Raw genomic sequence first — 17587 nt, 5'->3', positions numbered from 1 at the left:
AATAAATAACAAAATATAACACAAAGGAAGTTTTAGATAGTTAGAAGTTGTATGTTTGTGAAGGGGAGCCTTCTCCAGTGCCTAAAAGTCTTAACAAGTTGGGGATGTGTCCTAGTTCAGCAAGCTGGGAGCAGTTTATCACTGTGTGGGTGTGACCAAAGCTGTGTATTCTAAAGCCTCTATATAATTCCTCATGAACTGTTAACAATGGACCATTTGCAGCAGCTGCCCAGGGCACACCTGATCCCTCAGGTGTGAGCTGGGTATGAAAGACACCTGTGAGATGGGAGCTGTGATAACTCCCCTCTGGTGAGTCGGTAGCACCTTCAAACCCAGCCTGAGGGGGGCATCTCTGCTAATTGGTCACCAATGATTCCAAAAATACCCCATGACTCACAGAGTCAGATCACCCATTGTGGAACTCTGCACTGGAGGAGGTACTGGGTGTTTCTACCTGAACCAGAGGGTATATAATGTTGGAGTTTGGGGACTTGGTACTGTTTGTCGGATCCAGAGGAGGACCAGACTCTCAACAGGAGGAGACTACCACTCTTGATCAGACTGCGACCATCATCTGCACCAACGGGTTTTTCCCTTCCTTTTACTTTGGACTTGGGAGAACCACGTGGGGCTCAGCAAAGGAGCTAACAAACCCCATTCTGTTTGTGCCCCAAGGCGCTGGGTTATACTTCTGGGTTTTGTGGGTTAAAACCAATTTCTCTTTGTATCACTGCATTCATTGTACTATTTTTATTAAATTGTAATTCTGATTTATAGTATCTTCTGTGTTGGGTTCATTATTCCTGCCAGTTTACCTTTAAACCAGCACAGGATGTTCTGCATTTGTTATACTGCACAGAGGGATTAATCATGCAAGATGCTTTGTGTGGCAGGTGATGCTGTACTATTCCTGTGGTATTGTGTAGGCTGTAGAAGAGACTGCAATTTGAGTTATTGCAGCAGTTCTCTGCTGCGCTCTGGCTTGAGCTACTGCAACAACAAGCTTGAATTTTACACAATTTTAACTCGATTTCCTAAAGATGTGCTTCTTCCTGTTCATCCATTCTCTCCATGTCATGCTTAATTTCAAAGATATTGGGAAAATACTTAGAAGTTTTTAAACTATCCAGAAATTCCCATGCTTGCTTCATTCTTCTGCCCCTAAGTGGGATGGAAAGACCCATGAAGAGCAGCCTTGTGAAGAAAATCATAGGCAGTGTTTGTCCATTTTGTTTCCAGTTTTGGTGTGCGTAGGCCAACCGTTGCCTAGTGAATGGGATGTGCAGGCTGCAAAACCATTGAAACACAGCCTCCTCACCTCCTTTGGCTCAGATCAAACATGGATATCTGCAGCTAACTGGCAGATGACATTGAAGAGCAGCCAGGCAGGCAGGTAGTAATTTGTGTTGATTTTAGGGAAAGCATTCTCCGGGGGCTGTCTTTTTGAGTCATTATGCAGTTCATTTTGCATCTAAAAGGGCTTGTGTAGAAGAGGATAGGGAACAAAATGAGGTGTAATGCTGTCATGAATGCTGCATTTCAGCAGGAGAAAATATAAAGCACTTTTCTATTTATATGAGAGTAGAATTGAAGTGAGAACAACAGGAGCTCCAAGATTGCAGGTCCTGTTCACAAAGGACAGGAGAGAGAAAGTTAAGGAGAACCTCCAAACAGACTTGCAGAAATGAGCAGAAGTTCCCAGGTACTTTAGCTGTCTGAGATCTCTGAGATGACTTCTCTGGCATTAGGTGTATACAAAGAAAGATGCTTAGACTTTGCCATCATCTTGTAATGCAAATTTATAAGTAGTTTTGACGAAAATGGCAAATGTTTTTTCTTGAATTGAATCATGATTTAGATCTTGGAAAATATACTATGATAAAAAAAGCAAAATGTTAACTCATGGGGTGTAAGGAAGGTTATGGCTTAACTCTAGCAGGTCCTTTAAGCTTCTCTTAAACCTTTGGACAGCTGATGATTATCACTTGAGCTTGCTTGATTATCCCTTATATTGAAAACTCAAGTTTCAGGCATTCATTTTGATGCCTTTCAAATACAGTTGGAAAGGAGATATTTGATTCATTTGAGAAACGTTTATAAATAATGTAAAATTTCATAGTTTCTTCAGATCTGGTGTGTTTGAGTTGGTGCTTGGTAGCCACCCTCGTGTTCAAGATTAATTGTATGTTTTAAGATTTTAATTTTCATTTCCTGGATATGAAGACACAATCAACATCTTTTGGGCGGCAGTGCTATTTTGTAGGAAATTTAAGCTTCAAATCATGTTGCCACTGATACTGAACTGGCTTGTTTGAAAAGCAGTTTTATGTTTAGTTGTACATTGCAAGGATGTCCCTTCCTTTGGGTTTAAAGGCAGGCTTTTTGCCAGCAGAACGAGGAATGAGGCTGCTTAAATGCAGGCAATGTTTGGAGAAACATGTTTTGAAGGGCAAGAAATGAGAGTGAAATGGGTTTAGCTAAGCTTACAAATGTTTTGCTTGCTTGTGCAAATGTGGTTGTGCTTTGGAGTGCTGAAGAATGGGATTTTGCTCTCTGTTTACAGGTTAGCAGCAAGCATGAGCTTGGCAACATGTGGCCATGAGTGCCAGGACTCTGTGATCTGAACCGTGTCTTCAGCTGACTTCGACTGGCAAGGTGCTGTCGATCCTGTGCCATGGAGGACTGCCTTCACACCTCCTCCGAAAACCTCTCTAAGCTCGTGAGCTGGGCCCACAGCCATGGGACCATCTGCAGCCTCATCCCCAACCTAAAGCACCTGCTGTCCGAGGGGGCCCATGGCAACCTGACGGCCATGTGGGGCTGCAGCGCTGGACATGCTTACCATTGGCCGCTGGCCGCCACCTGCCGCGCTGGCTCCCAGGAGCGCGTCTGCTTCCAGGACAGCCGCAGCTTCAACTCAGACAGCCCCAGCATGCTGGGTGTGCCATCGGAGGCGCAGGCCAGTCCCCTGGAGCGCTACCCGAGCCGGCCGGGGAAGGCTAAGCTGGATTGCACCCGCACTCGCGACTCCTGCGACTTCTCCTACTGCAGCGAGCCGTCGGAGCTGGGTGAGCCTGTAGAGGAATACGAGGACGAGGCCACCCTCTTCGACATGGTCTGTGAGTCTTCGGTCACGGACGAGGACAGTGACTTCGAGCCTCACCCACACCGCGCCCCCGCCGGCCCCCGCAAGCGTGCGGCTGCCGGGCTGCCCGCGGCCGCCCCCGCACAGCCCCCCGACGAGGGCGGCGGAGACGTGCTCCTCAAGAAAATCAAGCAGGAGCTCCCCGAGGACTACTACATAGTGGCCAATGCCGAGCTGACGGCGGGCGCCGACGGGCCAGCCCTGGCCCTGACGCAGGTGTCCAAGCCCAAGCCGCAGCCTCCGGCCGGACCCTCCTGCCTGGGCCCCACCAGGGCTGTGCCGCAGCCGGCCACGGGTCCCGACCCGGACCCGCAGCGCCTCTGCTCCTCGCCGTCCGGCCCCCCCCGGATGGCCGCACAGCGCCCGACCCGGGGACCCCTCGCCTCCCCGGCGCGGGGCGCAGGGGGCGGCCCTGTGGCCGCCCTGCAGGTGCCAGCCACGAGCTCCAATGCCACCACCACCACCGGGAAACCCATCAGCATCCCCCTCTCAGCCCTGCAGCTGCCCGGTCAGGAGGAACCACCGGCCACTGAGGAGACCCTCCTGTCCGTCCCGCAGCTGCCTCCGGAGGGCGAGGTGGCCGGTTCTCCCTCGGTGAACGCCGAGCCTGAGGTCAGCTCCAGCCAGCAGCAGCCCCATGCCATGCCCACCACCACTCCCGAGGCAGTGGCGCAGTTGGTGCCAGGTAGGACACTGAGCGGGAGCTGAGGGGGGGCAGCATTTTGGGGTTGGCCACCAGGCATGGCTCAGTGAGGGGATGGCCTAGGGACATGTGCTGCATTGCATCAGGGTCCTGCTGGCACGTAAGTCAGTAGGTAGAGAAGCCACTTGGAAAAGGATTTGAAAGACCTGACTGAGCAAAGGCCAGGAACACCCCATAAGAAAGCATACTGCAGCTGTAGGGACTATGCTTTTTAGGTCCAGTTTGGTTACAGTTGTGTTGGGGGAGAGAGCATGCAGCCACCTTGCTGAGTGTGTGGGTCAGGAAGGACATGAAACCATGCCACCATGCACTCTTTTGATGAACCAGAAAGAAATGGAATCAGCCTGTGTAGCCTGGAGTTGGGGGGTTGGTTGTTGCCTTCACCTTGTCAGAAGAGTGACATTGCACATGAAGAGTCAGAGTAGCAGAAAAGCAGGAGAGAGGATTGCACTTCTACAAATTGTTAAACTTTCCCTTGCTTGTAAATCAGAGCAATCTGCAGAGATGAGAAATATAACTGTAGTCTTCACCATGACATTAATAACATTTTAATCCATAATAAAGTGCCAGATCCTGCACCTTGGCCACAACAACCCCCTGCAGCGCTACAGGCTGGGCACAGAATGGCTGGAGAGCAGCCAGGCAGAAAGGGACCCGGGGGTACTAATTGACAGGAGGCTCAACATGAGCCAACAGTGTGCCCAGGTGGCCAAGAAGGCCGATAGGATCCTGTCCTGTATCAAAAATAGCATGGCCAGCAGGACCAGGGAAGTGATCCTTCCTCTGTACTCTGTATTGGTGAGGCCACACCTTGAGTATTGTGTTCAGTTCTGGGACCCTCAGTTCAGAAAGGATATTGAGATGCTGGAGCGGGTCCAGAGAAGAGCAACAAGGCTGGTGAAGGGACTGGAGCACAAGCCCTATGGGGAGAGGCTGAGGGAGCTGGTGTTGTTTAGCCTGGAGAAGAGGAGGCTCAGAGATGACCTCATCACTGTCTATAATTACCTGAAGGGAAGTTCTAGCTAGGTGGGGGCTGGTCCCAGGCACTCAGCAATAGGACAAGGGGGCACGGGCTTAAGCTCTGCCAGGGGAAATTTAAGTTGAATATCAGAAAAAAATTCTTTCCAGAGAGAGTAATCAGGCATTGGAATGGGCTGCCCAGAGAGGTGGTGGATTCACCATCCCTGGAGATTTATTGGACATGGCACTGAGTGCCATGATCTAGTAAATGGACTGGAGTTGGACCAAGGGTTGGACTTGATGATCTCGGAGGTCTTTTCCAACCCAATCGATTCTATGATTCTATGATTTTTTTTCCCTTTCTTGGTGAGAGTACTCATGCCCATCATCTTTTTCATCCCTAGTTGCTGCCAAAGCACTTAGAATTGGCACAAACAGGTCAACATTATCAGATAAAGGGCATGTTAAAACATCTTACTTTGGTTGAATGATTATCAGATGTGCAGAAAAACTAAATGTTAACCATAGGTCTTCAAGAGAGTGGAAATCTTCTTTCTTGAGCAGACTTGCCAGCTCTCTCTGGGCATGAGTGCAGACAGTGCTCTCTTTGTTCTTCCAGCTGGTCCGTGGTGACATCCCAAAAAGAGATGACGGCAGGCGTCAGTTCTCCATCTGCTCCTTTACTGGTTTAGCCTCGGGCTGGTCAGTCAGAGTATAACCAAACCATGAAGGGGAAAAAGCCTGCTTATATGCAGTCCTTGTGGCAGGTGCTGTAAGCATTAAAAACACTGACTGTAGCAGACTGGATGATCCTTCCACCTGATCATCCTGAAATCTGATTGAATGCTAGTAAATCTATTAATTGGCAAGAGCCTGCAGATCTTGTTGCCAGATAAAACAACAGACACAGTTAGATACCCAGTTTTGCTAAGTAAAACCCTGCTAAGCATTAGAAATTAGAAAGGATGATAACTGTGCTAGTTACAGCAAAACAAATTCTTCTTTGGGACCCATTTCTGCATTTTGAGATGTTATTTTGTATTGGTTCTGTCATGTAGCATCCTTTGTGGAAATTCCCTTAAAAATCTTCATCTGGTTTAGAACTGACTCTGCTCAGCTAAATGAGAGCTGGGATGCCTGATGCCACTCATCCAAATTGTGTGGTAAATCTACTTACTCTGCCTTCCTCAATTTATAAGCTATCACTGTTATATATGCAGGTTTCTACCAACCTGCCCTGCAACTTGCTCAGTCTCAAACTTGCAATCTGGGACTACAGAATACAAACATAGGCAGAATTTTTCCATGTTAAGTGTGTATTGTCTAGGAGAGTGATTTACTTTCAACAGATCCATTAAAAAATCCAAACTGTATGTACCAGATCCTCAGAAACCAAACAAGGTCAGCAGTTATCACTGTTTAGGGTTAAACCCTACAGGAATGCATGCAGCACCACATTTTCATGTTTATGTAGTTTCAAGAGCAGGGTTGGTCCATGTCTAGTGTCTCACTGTGAGGACAAAGTGAGATTGCACCTGGATTACACCCACTGTGTAAATCAGCCCTTCTAGTGCTTTTTTGCCTAGGCAGTTATCTGATCCACAGAATGCTGTCCAAATTGCAGTTCAATCAGTTGGATTCTCAGTGGTTAAATTTCTTGTGTTGTTCCAAAAAGGTGTCACTCAGTTCCTCTCCTCAGCCTGGTGTAGTGTTGTTATATGCTGTTACTTTACTGGGACATAGTGGCATTTTAACGAGGGTAAAGTGATTGACATTTGACTAAAACTTGATACATGAGTGAAGTCTCCCCTTTCCGCAGAGCATGCTCCTTTGGGAGACTAGTGCTGGCATTATTAAATCTTCAAGTTGCAGAAAAGTGAGCAATGTTGGTGCATAAATTTATTACAGATGCATAATTCTGCACGGCAGATTTTTGATAAAATGTGGAGCTTTGATTAAAGATTAGATTAGGGTGATTGCTCATGTACAATCATTTCATTAGGTTGTCTGCTGACAAAGAGCACTGTAAAAAAAAGGCAGGAATGAATTGCATTGAAGAGCCTAGAGCCTTTAATATTTTATATACTCAGTGCCTGCTTGACAAACAAACAAAGGTTCAGTTGAAAGTAAGCAGGGAATTTAAATTCTGCCTTGTCCCCTCCATAGTGTTATGTAATTATAATATGTGAAACCTTGCTCCTGGCCCCATTAGAACTGGTAGTATAAGGTCTAAGAAGTGAACTGGTAGTGTAAGGTCTGAGGTCTGCAGGACTAAGACTTTAAGTAAGTTGTGATTAAAGGCTGCAATCTAACCAGCAAGAAATACTGAGTTTTAGCTGAAATGATATATGCTTACATTTGTATCAGACACAGTTGATATTTCCATGCATGGTAATCTCACAAATCAAGAAAGTTTGAGTGAGATTTTTCACAGAACCAAAATCTTGATGATATATGTTACCTTAGGCCAGTTTAAGCAATATTATGCCTTTGGACTAGTCTCTCTTTCAAAGGTGGGGTTTTTTTCCTCTTTTACTCTCTTTTAAGAGCAAAGGTTTTAATTAGGGCAGGGCAACTGAATATGTAAGCAAGAGCCTTGCAAAGATGAAAGTTTGTGTCTCAAAAGAGAAGTGGCATCCCACGGAAGATTCACTAAGGTTAGACACTGATTTCTGTTGGGTTTAGGTGTCTATCTAAGCATTGTGGAATATAATAGATTATTTTTTGTTATATTTCACTGTCAGTAAGTGGATGTTCATCTGTGAATTTTCAGGTCTTTCGTTACAATTTTATTAGTAAAGCCTTCAAGAATACATGTAGGTATACAGTTAGTCCTTTTCTTGCTCTGGAAAAAACTGAGAGGACCTGTAACCGAGGAAAACGGGTTTGTGACCTGCTGAGACGACTTCACAGAAGTTACTGCAACAGGCAACTTTATTCATCCGCTCACAAAACTCTTATACACTTCAAAAGCTGAATTCCTCCGCAGCTCCGCCACCTTGGCACTGATAATTGGTTAACAATGCTGTTTGCATGAGAAAGCTTGCTCTAATTGGCCGATTACACACATCTGTTGAGAGGGTGGCAGGAGCTGCTGACTTCATTAACTAGTCCTTGAAGCTACAACACGCTAAGTACAGAAACAAGTTCAATACACAACTCACACTTTAGATCTAAAAGCATATGAAATCCCAACAAGGACCTGCATCTGTTAGGTGAGAATTTTATTGCAATGGTGGAAAGCAAGGAATTTCTGCAATTTCTGCTTCCCAAACAGCCTTTTTTGTCCTTTGCTTTTGCTAATAATTGGTCTGGTGTTCCTGTCTCAGGACCAGCAAGGGCAAGGTAGATCACATCAGAGTGGATGGAAGGTGAGTAAGAAACGTGATGCTTTAGCTTGCAGTAAGTGCAGCTTAGAGAAATTAGTGACATTTGGGTGTCTAAAACCAAGAATGGAAAAGATTTGGGGTTGTTGCAGAAGGATATGGAGGATGACTATGGCTCAGAGAAGGACAGAGCTTATTTTGTATGAAGGCAAGTTTTGATTCTGAGAGAGAGAGAACTTTGTAAATAGAATTGCTGAAGAATTTAGGAAGAATTCTCACTTTCTGCCTGAAAACTGAGGGTGAAGATGTGCTTTATATTGACAAGGCAGTGCAGCAAGCCATTTCCAGTCCTACACTAATCCAGCACTATAAATATATGAGCAAAAAATAAGGAAAAAAGAGATATCAAATCCATATGTACAAAGTGTACAGAACACAAAGAGTAGTAAGTAGAGGTGCAAAATAAAGAATCATCTAAATGAATTAACTTGGGTTGTTTCTTTTGTCAGAGATGTGGCAAATGATATTCTGTAGGTACTGTTGCAGTGATTACATGTATACCCATCACTGAACTCACTGGAGTGCTGGGTGATGTTTTGCACATACAGGCATTTTTGGAGTTTGGAAAGAAGCACCTTGTCCACAAGCACCTCTGCTCTCTCAGTCAGTGTGCTGCTCACTGTCCTGCCGTTGTGGCTATGGAGCAGTATCAGCGTTTGAATGTGCTGTGATAGATGCTGGTCTCTGGTGAGGGCAGTACTTAGTTTTGCTGTCTCTGATGTCTCAGCTCTGAGATCCTCTCCATTCTTTTATTTTCTGTAACTGGTGTGTCAGGACTCCAGATCAGTACCTGGTGATCAGCTTAGCCTTGTGACTTGGGCAAAGATCTAATTCTCTTCCTGTGCTCTCATCATGGGCAGGTTAGTGATCAGGGATTGTGGCCTTTCACAACTGGCATCTGAGGTGATCTGACTCTTGCTCTGCTCTTGATGTGGACATCCCTATTGGTTCCAGGTGTTCATATAAGTCTCTGTTTGGACATGGCCACTATACATTGCAGTGAATCTAGGAGTTGTATGATATTTATGTAGAGCTCTTAGGTGGAGTATTTCAAGTGTTTGTTCTGCAATCAGAAGAACTAAGACTTCTCTCTTTCCCCCTCTTTCCATATGCAATGTCTTCAGTGGTGTGGGCTTGTACCAAGGTCTTCATAAGACTTACAGATAAGGAGCAGTTAGATGTGCATCAAAATGTTACAAAACTTTGAGGTGAAAGAAGTCCCCCGCACCTGATGAATTGCCAGTTTTACTGATTTAGCTTTAACCCATAAACCACTGGTTATATAAAAAAAGTCAGCTCACACGTTCCTAGGAAGTGCAAATAAGAAAAAATAATGCCTTATAAGCACCTTTTAGAGGTGTACGTAAAACATACAGGAAGGCCAAGTTAATCCTTTCTGTAATTATTTCAAGTCCAGTGGAACTGTGCCAAGAATGAAAGTTACACAAGGAAAATTATCACATTAAAAGGAAGTTACAAAACTTTACTTAAATAAAGCTCTTCCAAGAATACTCAAATAACTGCTGATCAGTCTCTGTATTTGTAATTTGCATGCAAAGATTGATGACTTTTGACTAAAGTTTCTGTTGAATTCTGCCTCTGGGGACATGTGCTGCTGAGTGTGGTCAGGCAAACACTTAAACATATGTAGGGGTGAGACAGTCTCTTCCTGCTCTAGTAGATTTACTAAATATAGTAAAATAGTGAAAATAGTAAGTACTGAGATACCTAATTACAAAAAGTATAGTACTCCTCTTAAAGTTGCAAAGGCCTGGCTTGTTTAGAACAACATGAGATCTTTATAGTTTTAAATATCAGAAACACGAAGCTAGTGAATTGATTAACCATCTTCTGATCTAGCAGCATGGATTTGCCAGCCCACTCCTATCCTTAATAATCTGTGTCCAAATGCAGTTAAATTATAATCTAATGTTTGAGGTCTGTATTCTAGAAGTCCAGCTAATGAGGCTATTACTGTCTTTACAATACTGCAAGGTAGATCTGTTTGAAAGCAGAACAGTAGCATAAAAAGGACAGATTCAGCCTTGGCAAAGTAGTCAATTTGCGTGTATCATCTGTTATACGTATATACACATTTTGGAGGAAACCCTTCATAAGTATTCATCCTGAAAGTAGGTTGATGTGGGAGACATTGGGGGATGTGCTTACAGTTGTATTCCTGCAATAAATGTTCTATAGGCCTATTGATCCTCTGTAACAGAGGACGGTAGAAGAATGATAGTTTCCATGTGTTCTGTGAAACCTGTTGGCCTGCAGCTAGAAGGAAGGTAAATCCATAGCCTCAGAGAGCTGTATTGCAGCCAGGTCCCAGCAGTTTTTAAGGATTAATTTTGTAAAGCATTTCAAGTTCAGATGATAGTGAGTTGGGAATATTCTCTGGGGGTTTGCATAGAGGAATTGTATCACTGAGAATTACTGATGCTTCATTTAAATATATATTTTTCATTCAAAGTACCATAACACAAACAGTATTAAATAAGATGGTGTGTCATACCAGAAGAGAAACCATTTCAATGTATGGTTGTGTTCTGGTCATCACTGCTTATTTCAGACCTAGAAATGTAACTACCCAAACATGAAAGGCAGAAAAGTGAAAAATAACATGCACAAGGGGGAAGTAGAAAACAATTTTTGCAAGACAAACACTATTGAGATCCTATGATCTCCCTTTAACTAAAGATGTCTTAAACAGGCTGCTGTTCTGTGCAAAATGCTGTGGTTTGTGATACTGATATTTAAAGGGAGAAAATGAGGTCTCTGCTGATTCCAGCACTCCTGAAAACATGTGAAAAAAAACCAAACAGAATTGGACAAGTCTGTACTGAACATTGCTTTGCTTTTAGGAAATAGAAGATATTGAACATCAGAGATCTCTTCTTTGTGTGAACGTGGTAATTATTTTTGGAACTATTTCATTTAATGATTTGCATGTCTTTAAGGAAAGAAAAGCAAGGCAGGGTTAGATTGGGATCTGCTTTGCAGATGCACCACAGCAGCCAAAAGAGATGCTGACCCTGGAAAGGCTTCAGATGTGCACATTCCTTTTGTGCTTCAGATGAAATGCTGAAACAGAAAGAATACAGGACAGGGCGGTACTCTCTGAAAGTGATTTTCTACTTTGTATGAGTTTAGTACTTCAGTAAAGAGGCCTAAGAAAGTGGTCATTCACCTGTACTCAGTGCTGGTGAGGCCACACCTCGAGTCCTGCGTTCAGTCTTGAGTCCCTCACTCCAAGAACGACATTGAGGTGCTGAAGCAATGGAGTGCAGCAAAGCTGGTGAAGGGTCTGCAGCACAAGTCTTATGGCTGAAGCTGTGGGAGCTGGGATTGTTTAGCCTACAGAAAAGGAGTCTGAGAGAAGACTTTATCACTCTCTACAGCTGTCTGAAAGGAGTTTGTAGCCAGGTGACGCTGGTCTCTTCTCACAGGCCGCTACTGACAGGACAAGAGGAAATGGCCTCAAGCTGTGCTGGGGGAGGTGGGTTGGTTTGAATATTGTGAAAAATTTCTTCGTCAAAACAGTTACAAAGCATAGTAATAGGCTGCCCAAGGAAGAGGTGGACTCACCATCCCTGAAACTGTTCAAAAGCCATGTGGATATGGCACTTGAGGACATGGTTTAGTAGTAAACATGGTGATTGTACTAGGCTGATGGTTAGCCTTGATACCTTAACATCTTTTCCAACTGTAACAATTCTATGATTCAATGATATCTACAGAAGGACTGTTTCACACATGTATTCAATATCTAAAATTTTAACAGCTGCAGTGTACCTTTTGAAGGGCTGTTTTCACCTATCTCTGTGATGGGAGCATGGCATTTTTGTGTGAGCTGTTCTGTGAAGCCAGTTCACAGTGGCTATTCATTTTTCCCATTGTCTTCATACCTAAATTATATCCCTCTTAATGAGTCTTGTTCTGACATGTCATCTTTTTGTGTTTGCAGTGAACCTAGAACTTTGAGTGTGAAACAGCTCAGTAAAAATTTGTGAGTGTATTTTCTGTCTCTCTAAGCAAGACAACATTTGGAATACAGAAATTCTCTTTTGATTTTTCCAGAAATTAAAACAGAAGCATGATGATATTTTTGCGACTTTATCTTGGCTGGAACAGCACAGAGCAGTGCTTGCTAAAACATTCAGATCCTGCAAGCACTGAAACATGATGAAATCCATCTTTCTTTGATAAAATATACTTAAATGAAACATATGCCCATGCTGTTTCCAGGAAATGTTGAACCAGGCTATTAAATCAAAGCCTCAAGAGAGAGAAATGGAAATGCTTTTTTTCCGTCATGAATCTTTTTTGCTGCAGTACTCCACAGACTGGTCACAGAAAAGCTGCTTTCAGAATTGGCTATTCTGAGCAGCTTGAATGTGGCTGGTGACCTCTGTGGGACAGGTGAGCAGAGCTGTGTTTTCCTTTCCCAAATAATTCATCTTTTGTCTGGAGCCAAGCAGTGCTGCCCTTCAAAAATGGCACCTACTTTGCCTCAGTTTTCACCAGTAAGACAGGTGGCCCTCAAGACAACTGGCCTCTGGAGCTGGTGGACAGGGAGAGGGAGCTGAATAGCCCTCCTGTATTCCAGGAGGAAATAGTGACCGACTTACTGAGCCAGCTGGATCCTAACAAGTCTATGGGACCAGATGGGATCCATCCCAGGGTGATGAAGGAGCTGGCAGAAGAGCTTGCCAAACCGCTCTCCATCATCTTCCAACAGTCCTGGCTCTCTGGGGAGGTCCCAGGCGATTGGCAGTTGGCAAATGTCACCCCAATCCACAGAAAGGGCTGCTAGGCTGACCCTGGCAACTACAGGCCTGTCAGCCTGACCTCCGTGCCTGGCAGAGTTATGAAGCAGATCATCCTGAGTGCCATCACACAGCACCTTCAGGATGGACAAGGGATTAGACCCAGCCAGCATGGGTTTAGGAGGGGCAGGTCCTGTCTGACCAACTTGATCTCTTTTTACGATCAGGTGACCCACCTGGTGGATGAGGGGAAGGCTGTGGATGTGGTCTATCTGGACTTCAGCAAGGTCTTTGACACTGTCTCCCATAATATACTCCTGAAAAAGCTGGTAGCCCATGGCCTGAACAAGTGTACCCTCTCCTGGATTAGGAGCTGGCTGGAGGGTCGGGCCCAGAGAGTGCTGGTGAACGGAGCTGCATCCAGCTGGCGGCCAGTCACCAGTGGTGTTCCCCAGGGGTCTGTGTTGGGTCCAATCCTGTTTAACATCTTTATTGATGATTTAGATGAGGGGATTGAGTCCATCATCAGCAAATTTGCTGATGACACCAAGTTGGGAGGGAGTGTCGACCTGCTGGAAGGCAGGAGGGCTCTGCAGAGGGATCTGGATAGACTTGAGAGATGGGCTGATTCCAATGGGATGAAGTTCAACAAGGCCAAGTGCTGGGTCCTGCACTTTGGCCGCAACAACCCCCTGCAGCGCTACAGGCTGGGCACAGAGTGGCTGGAGAGCAGCCAGGCAGAAAGGGACCTTGGAGTACTAATTGACAGGAAGCTCAACATGAGTCAACAGTGTGCCCAGGTGACCAAGAAGGCCGATGGGATCCTGTCCTGTATCAAAAATAGTGTGACCAGCAGGACCAGGGAAGTGATCCATCCCCTGTACTCTGCATTGGTGAGGCCACACCTTGAGTACTGTGTTCAGTTCTGGGACCCTCAGTTCAGAAAGGATATTGAGATGCTGGAGCGGGTCCAGAGAAGAGCAGCAAGGCTGGTGAAGGGACTGGAGCACAAGTCCTGTGGGGAGAGGCTGAGGGAGCTGGTGTTGTTTAGCCTGGAGAAGAGGAGGCTCAGAGGTGACCTCATCACTGTCTAGAACTACCTGAAGGGAAGTTCTAGCCAGGTGGGGGCTGGTCTCTTCCCCCAGGCACTCAGCAATAGAACAAGGGGGCACAGGCTTAAGCTCTGCCAGGGGAAATTTAAGTTGGATATCAGAAAAAAATTTTTTACAGAGAGAGTAATCAGGCGTTGGAATGGGCTGCCCAGAGAGGTGGTGGATTCACCATCCCTGGAGATTTTTAAACACAGATTGGACGTGGCGCTGGGTGCCATGATCTAGTAAATGAACTAGAGTTGGACCAAGGGTTGGACTCGATGATCTTGGAGGTCTTTTCCAACCCAATCGATTCTATGATTATATGATTCTATGATCACACAAATGTGTCAGACTGAGCAGTTCCCAAATCATGGCTCTCACCAAAGCCTGCCCTTCCTGGGAGTTGGGAACAGGCATTCCTGCATGCATGTCATGTGAAAAATGGTGCTGAGGACCTTGATGAGTCTGATTAACACTTTCTGATTAGGTACTTAATTATGTATTGGCCATTAAGTGCATTGGCTGTCTTACTTTCAAAGTATACCTGTCAATCCCAGTAACTTTAATTGAACAGTAAATGCACACAAACACAGAGAAATATCATGTCTTCCTGTTAATCAGACTCGGTATGACTGTCAGTGACACTGAGGTCTGTTGTAGCTTTTCATTAACTAAGTCTTCATAATGAAAACATCACTTGAAACCTTAAAACAATGGATTAATAATATTTAATCAATTGCTTGCTGCTTGTTACTTGAGGGCAGGCAAATGAAAGAAAAAAGCTAGCTGCCTTTTCAGTTCAGAGAAAAAAAAATTTACTCTGAGCTATTCTACTTGAGGTCACACCATCCCAGTGCAAAAGCTGAGTGTGCTGTATTACTAAATTATTTCAAACAGGAAACCTGTATGCAAAGATCAAGCCCGTGAAAAATAAGGATGTTCATCTCTGATCCTTGAATATCTTGTTTCAATTTTCTGTTTACAATCTTCTTTTAACTGGATATGTGCTTATCTCTGCTTTACTACAGTAGCTGATCAAGAATAGCAATATCAATGAGCCACAGAAGCATCACTATTTCTTTATGAGGATAATTTAATTTTGTCCACGACTTGGAACACTCTTCTACGGTAATGGGCTCTGTCCTTTAGTCATGTTGATGTGCCTGAGTATGGACAGTTTTTTCTGTCCTTTACTCTTGGCAAGCGGAGCACTGCCAGTTGTTCAGGACTTGATTTCTCTTACTGCTATAAATCCAAGAAAACAAATTAACAGACAGGAAGACTGTTCTTGGTATTATAACACAGCATTCATCCCTGTATGCTGATACAGGTTTTGCTTTTTGGTCACGGATTTACATTTCATTTTTTCACTCTGTGTAAAGAAGTGACTTTTTGCCTCTGTTTCCTCTCCCATGATTTGAGATAAACCTCAGGCAACTTACAGTTAGACAAATAACTTGTCCCATTTACTATTCACTTACACAACTGTTAAATACATCAGACTGTTTATTGTGCTAGTACATAATAAAATAACAATATATATGTATAACATACATCCACAATTATATCCGTTAAACTATACCTCAAATCACCTCTTACATTAATTGCTTTGTGTCAGTTTTGATATGAACTCATTCAGCAGGGGAACTGATTGTTCATATCCTTTGTAGAAGAACATTTTTATGGAAATAGCAATGCTGTTCTGGCAGGAAAAATTTGACATTGTAAATACAGAAGGGAAATAATAACAATACTCTTAACAACCGAGAGGTATGCCATGTGTGTATGCTCTCTGAGTAGCTAGGAAACATTTGAAACTCCTCATTTTATTTAAAGAGGCTTTATTCAACTGCAGCTGCAAAATGTAACTAAATATTTACTCAATAAAACTATGATAAATTAGGTTTAAATGTGTATTCAAGGACATGCACAACAGTCTAGTTCCTGATGAATATGCTTTTTGTACAGGTTTATCTCCTCTTTGTGCAGAATTTCCAGCTGCTCCTGCACCTCTTGGGACTCCTTGTCCTGGCAAATGCCAGGACATGCCATGGCCAATCTGGAATAAAGTATGTGCACTTTGGTCAGCCAGTGTTTGTGAGCAGCTGCCTAGCAGAGTGCCTAATGCCTGAGGTCTGTGGTCTTTCTGCAAGATGGAATGTATTCATGTCTCTGTCCAGCTTTTGAGTCTCCCCCAGCCTTGTAGGACATTTACACCTTTGAATTTCCATCCCTTTCTAGTATGATGAGGGCTGTGTTTGCAAAGGTTAAAGTTCAAAGTTGTCACTATTTTTCTGGAGTGTGAGGAGGAATCTCAGCACAGGCTCCAAACAGAAAAGCACTGTAAAAATCCACCTTAGAAGCTGTTTCACTTGAAGTGTTAGAATCCTCCCTGGAGAACTGTGTAAAGAGCTGGTCCTTAAATATTGCTTTCTGATCCAGTGAAAGACAAAGAAAATAGGTATGTTAAAAGTGTGCACAGAAATGAGTTAACAAAAGACTGTACATTTATGTGCTCTTCATACAGTTTGTGCCCTTCATAGCTTGCTTCACTCATACTGGAGATTATGCAGTAAAAGGAAAGGTAAAAGCAAATTGGTCTGATTGGGCAAAATCACCAAAACAGAATTTCAGAAATAACACTGCAGGGGCAGTAATAAGGCAGTCAAAGTCCTTTGCTAGATTGAAGATGGGAATGAGAGAAAAGATACTGAAATGTAGTTCTCTGGGATGCATGTGCTACAATCTGTGTTATCTGAAGTAAAATGGAATGAGCTGCCAGTACATTTCCTCTTACACCTGCCATAGATAGTTCAGCAGAACAGAGAAGGGTACCTTTTGATTCACTACCAATGGCACTTTAATAAAATGGAGGGGAAAATGTCTGCAGTCTCTAATAAGCAATATATTAACCAAGTGCTGTCAGCCTGTGTAGAAAGTTCCACAGTATGATTTATTATGTTAATTACAGTTGTGTGGGCCTCATGCTCTTAAGTCTGAGACTACTCACATTCTCAGCTTGATTTAAGAATACACTTTGGCCAAGACTTAAAGCACAGTTTATTATGATTAATGTACTAAAATATTTATTACATTCTCCTTTTCCTAGTTTCTCTGCTTGCTGCCCCCGTTAGACTGCCTCATTTTGAAACACTGATATAAATTAGATTTCAGATGATGAGGATCCCCATCTGGTTTTAATCTCTCTCTACAGCGTTATGTTTTTTCACATCTTTTGTTCTTACCATCTATTTACTCCCCCACATCTTTATGTCCCTCCTGTGTTTCCCAGCTCTGCATCTCAGCTGCTGTCTAAAGTGAATCAAAAGCAGGCAAACTTCGTATAGCCCTGGCTCATCACTTCAAGACCTCTTGCATTGCTTTCTCAAAAATACTTTCTGAAGTTATTTCTTACATGCAATTACATTAAAACTGGTGTTAGACTATATCTGAGAACATGCTAAGCCTTTGGTGATGTGGCGTGGCATGTTTTACATGTTTTGCATTTACATTCTTCTTAGAAAAGACTA

The 17587-nt window shown here is 43.8% G+C and overlaps 1 protein-coding gene across 1 annotated transcript in view; it reads left to right on the top strand.

Moving 5' to 3' along the window:
• Positions 1-17587, top strand: part of KIAA1958 (KIAA1958 ortholog) — a 75665-nt gene that overhangs the window by 35998 nt on the left and 22080 nt on the right. Inside the window, exon 2 of the mRNA XM_071579948.1 lies at positions 2564-3830. Coding sequence (XP_071436049.1) covers positions 2675-3830 — 1156 coding nt within the window. The 5' untranslated portion in view covers positions 2564-2674. The remainder of the gene's footprint in view (positions 1-2563; positions 3831-17587) is intronic.

This window comes from Pithys albifrons, chromosome Z, assembly GCF_047495875.1.
Source record: "Pithys albifrons albifrons isolate INPA30051 chromosome Z, PitAlb_v1, whole genome shotgun sequence".
Taxonomy (NCBI): domain Eukaryota; kingdom Metazoa; phylum Chordata; class Aves; order Passeriformes; family Thamnophilidae; genus Pithys; species Pithys albifrons.
The sequence above is the reverse complement of the archived record's forward strand: the minus strand, read 5'-3'. Positions and strand labels throughout refer to the sequence as shown.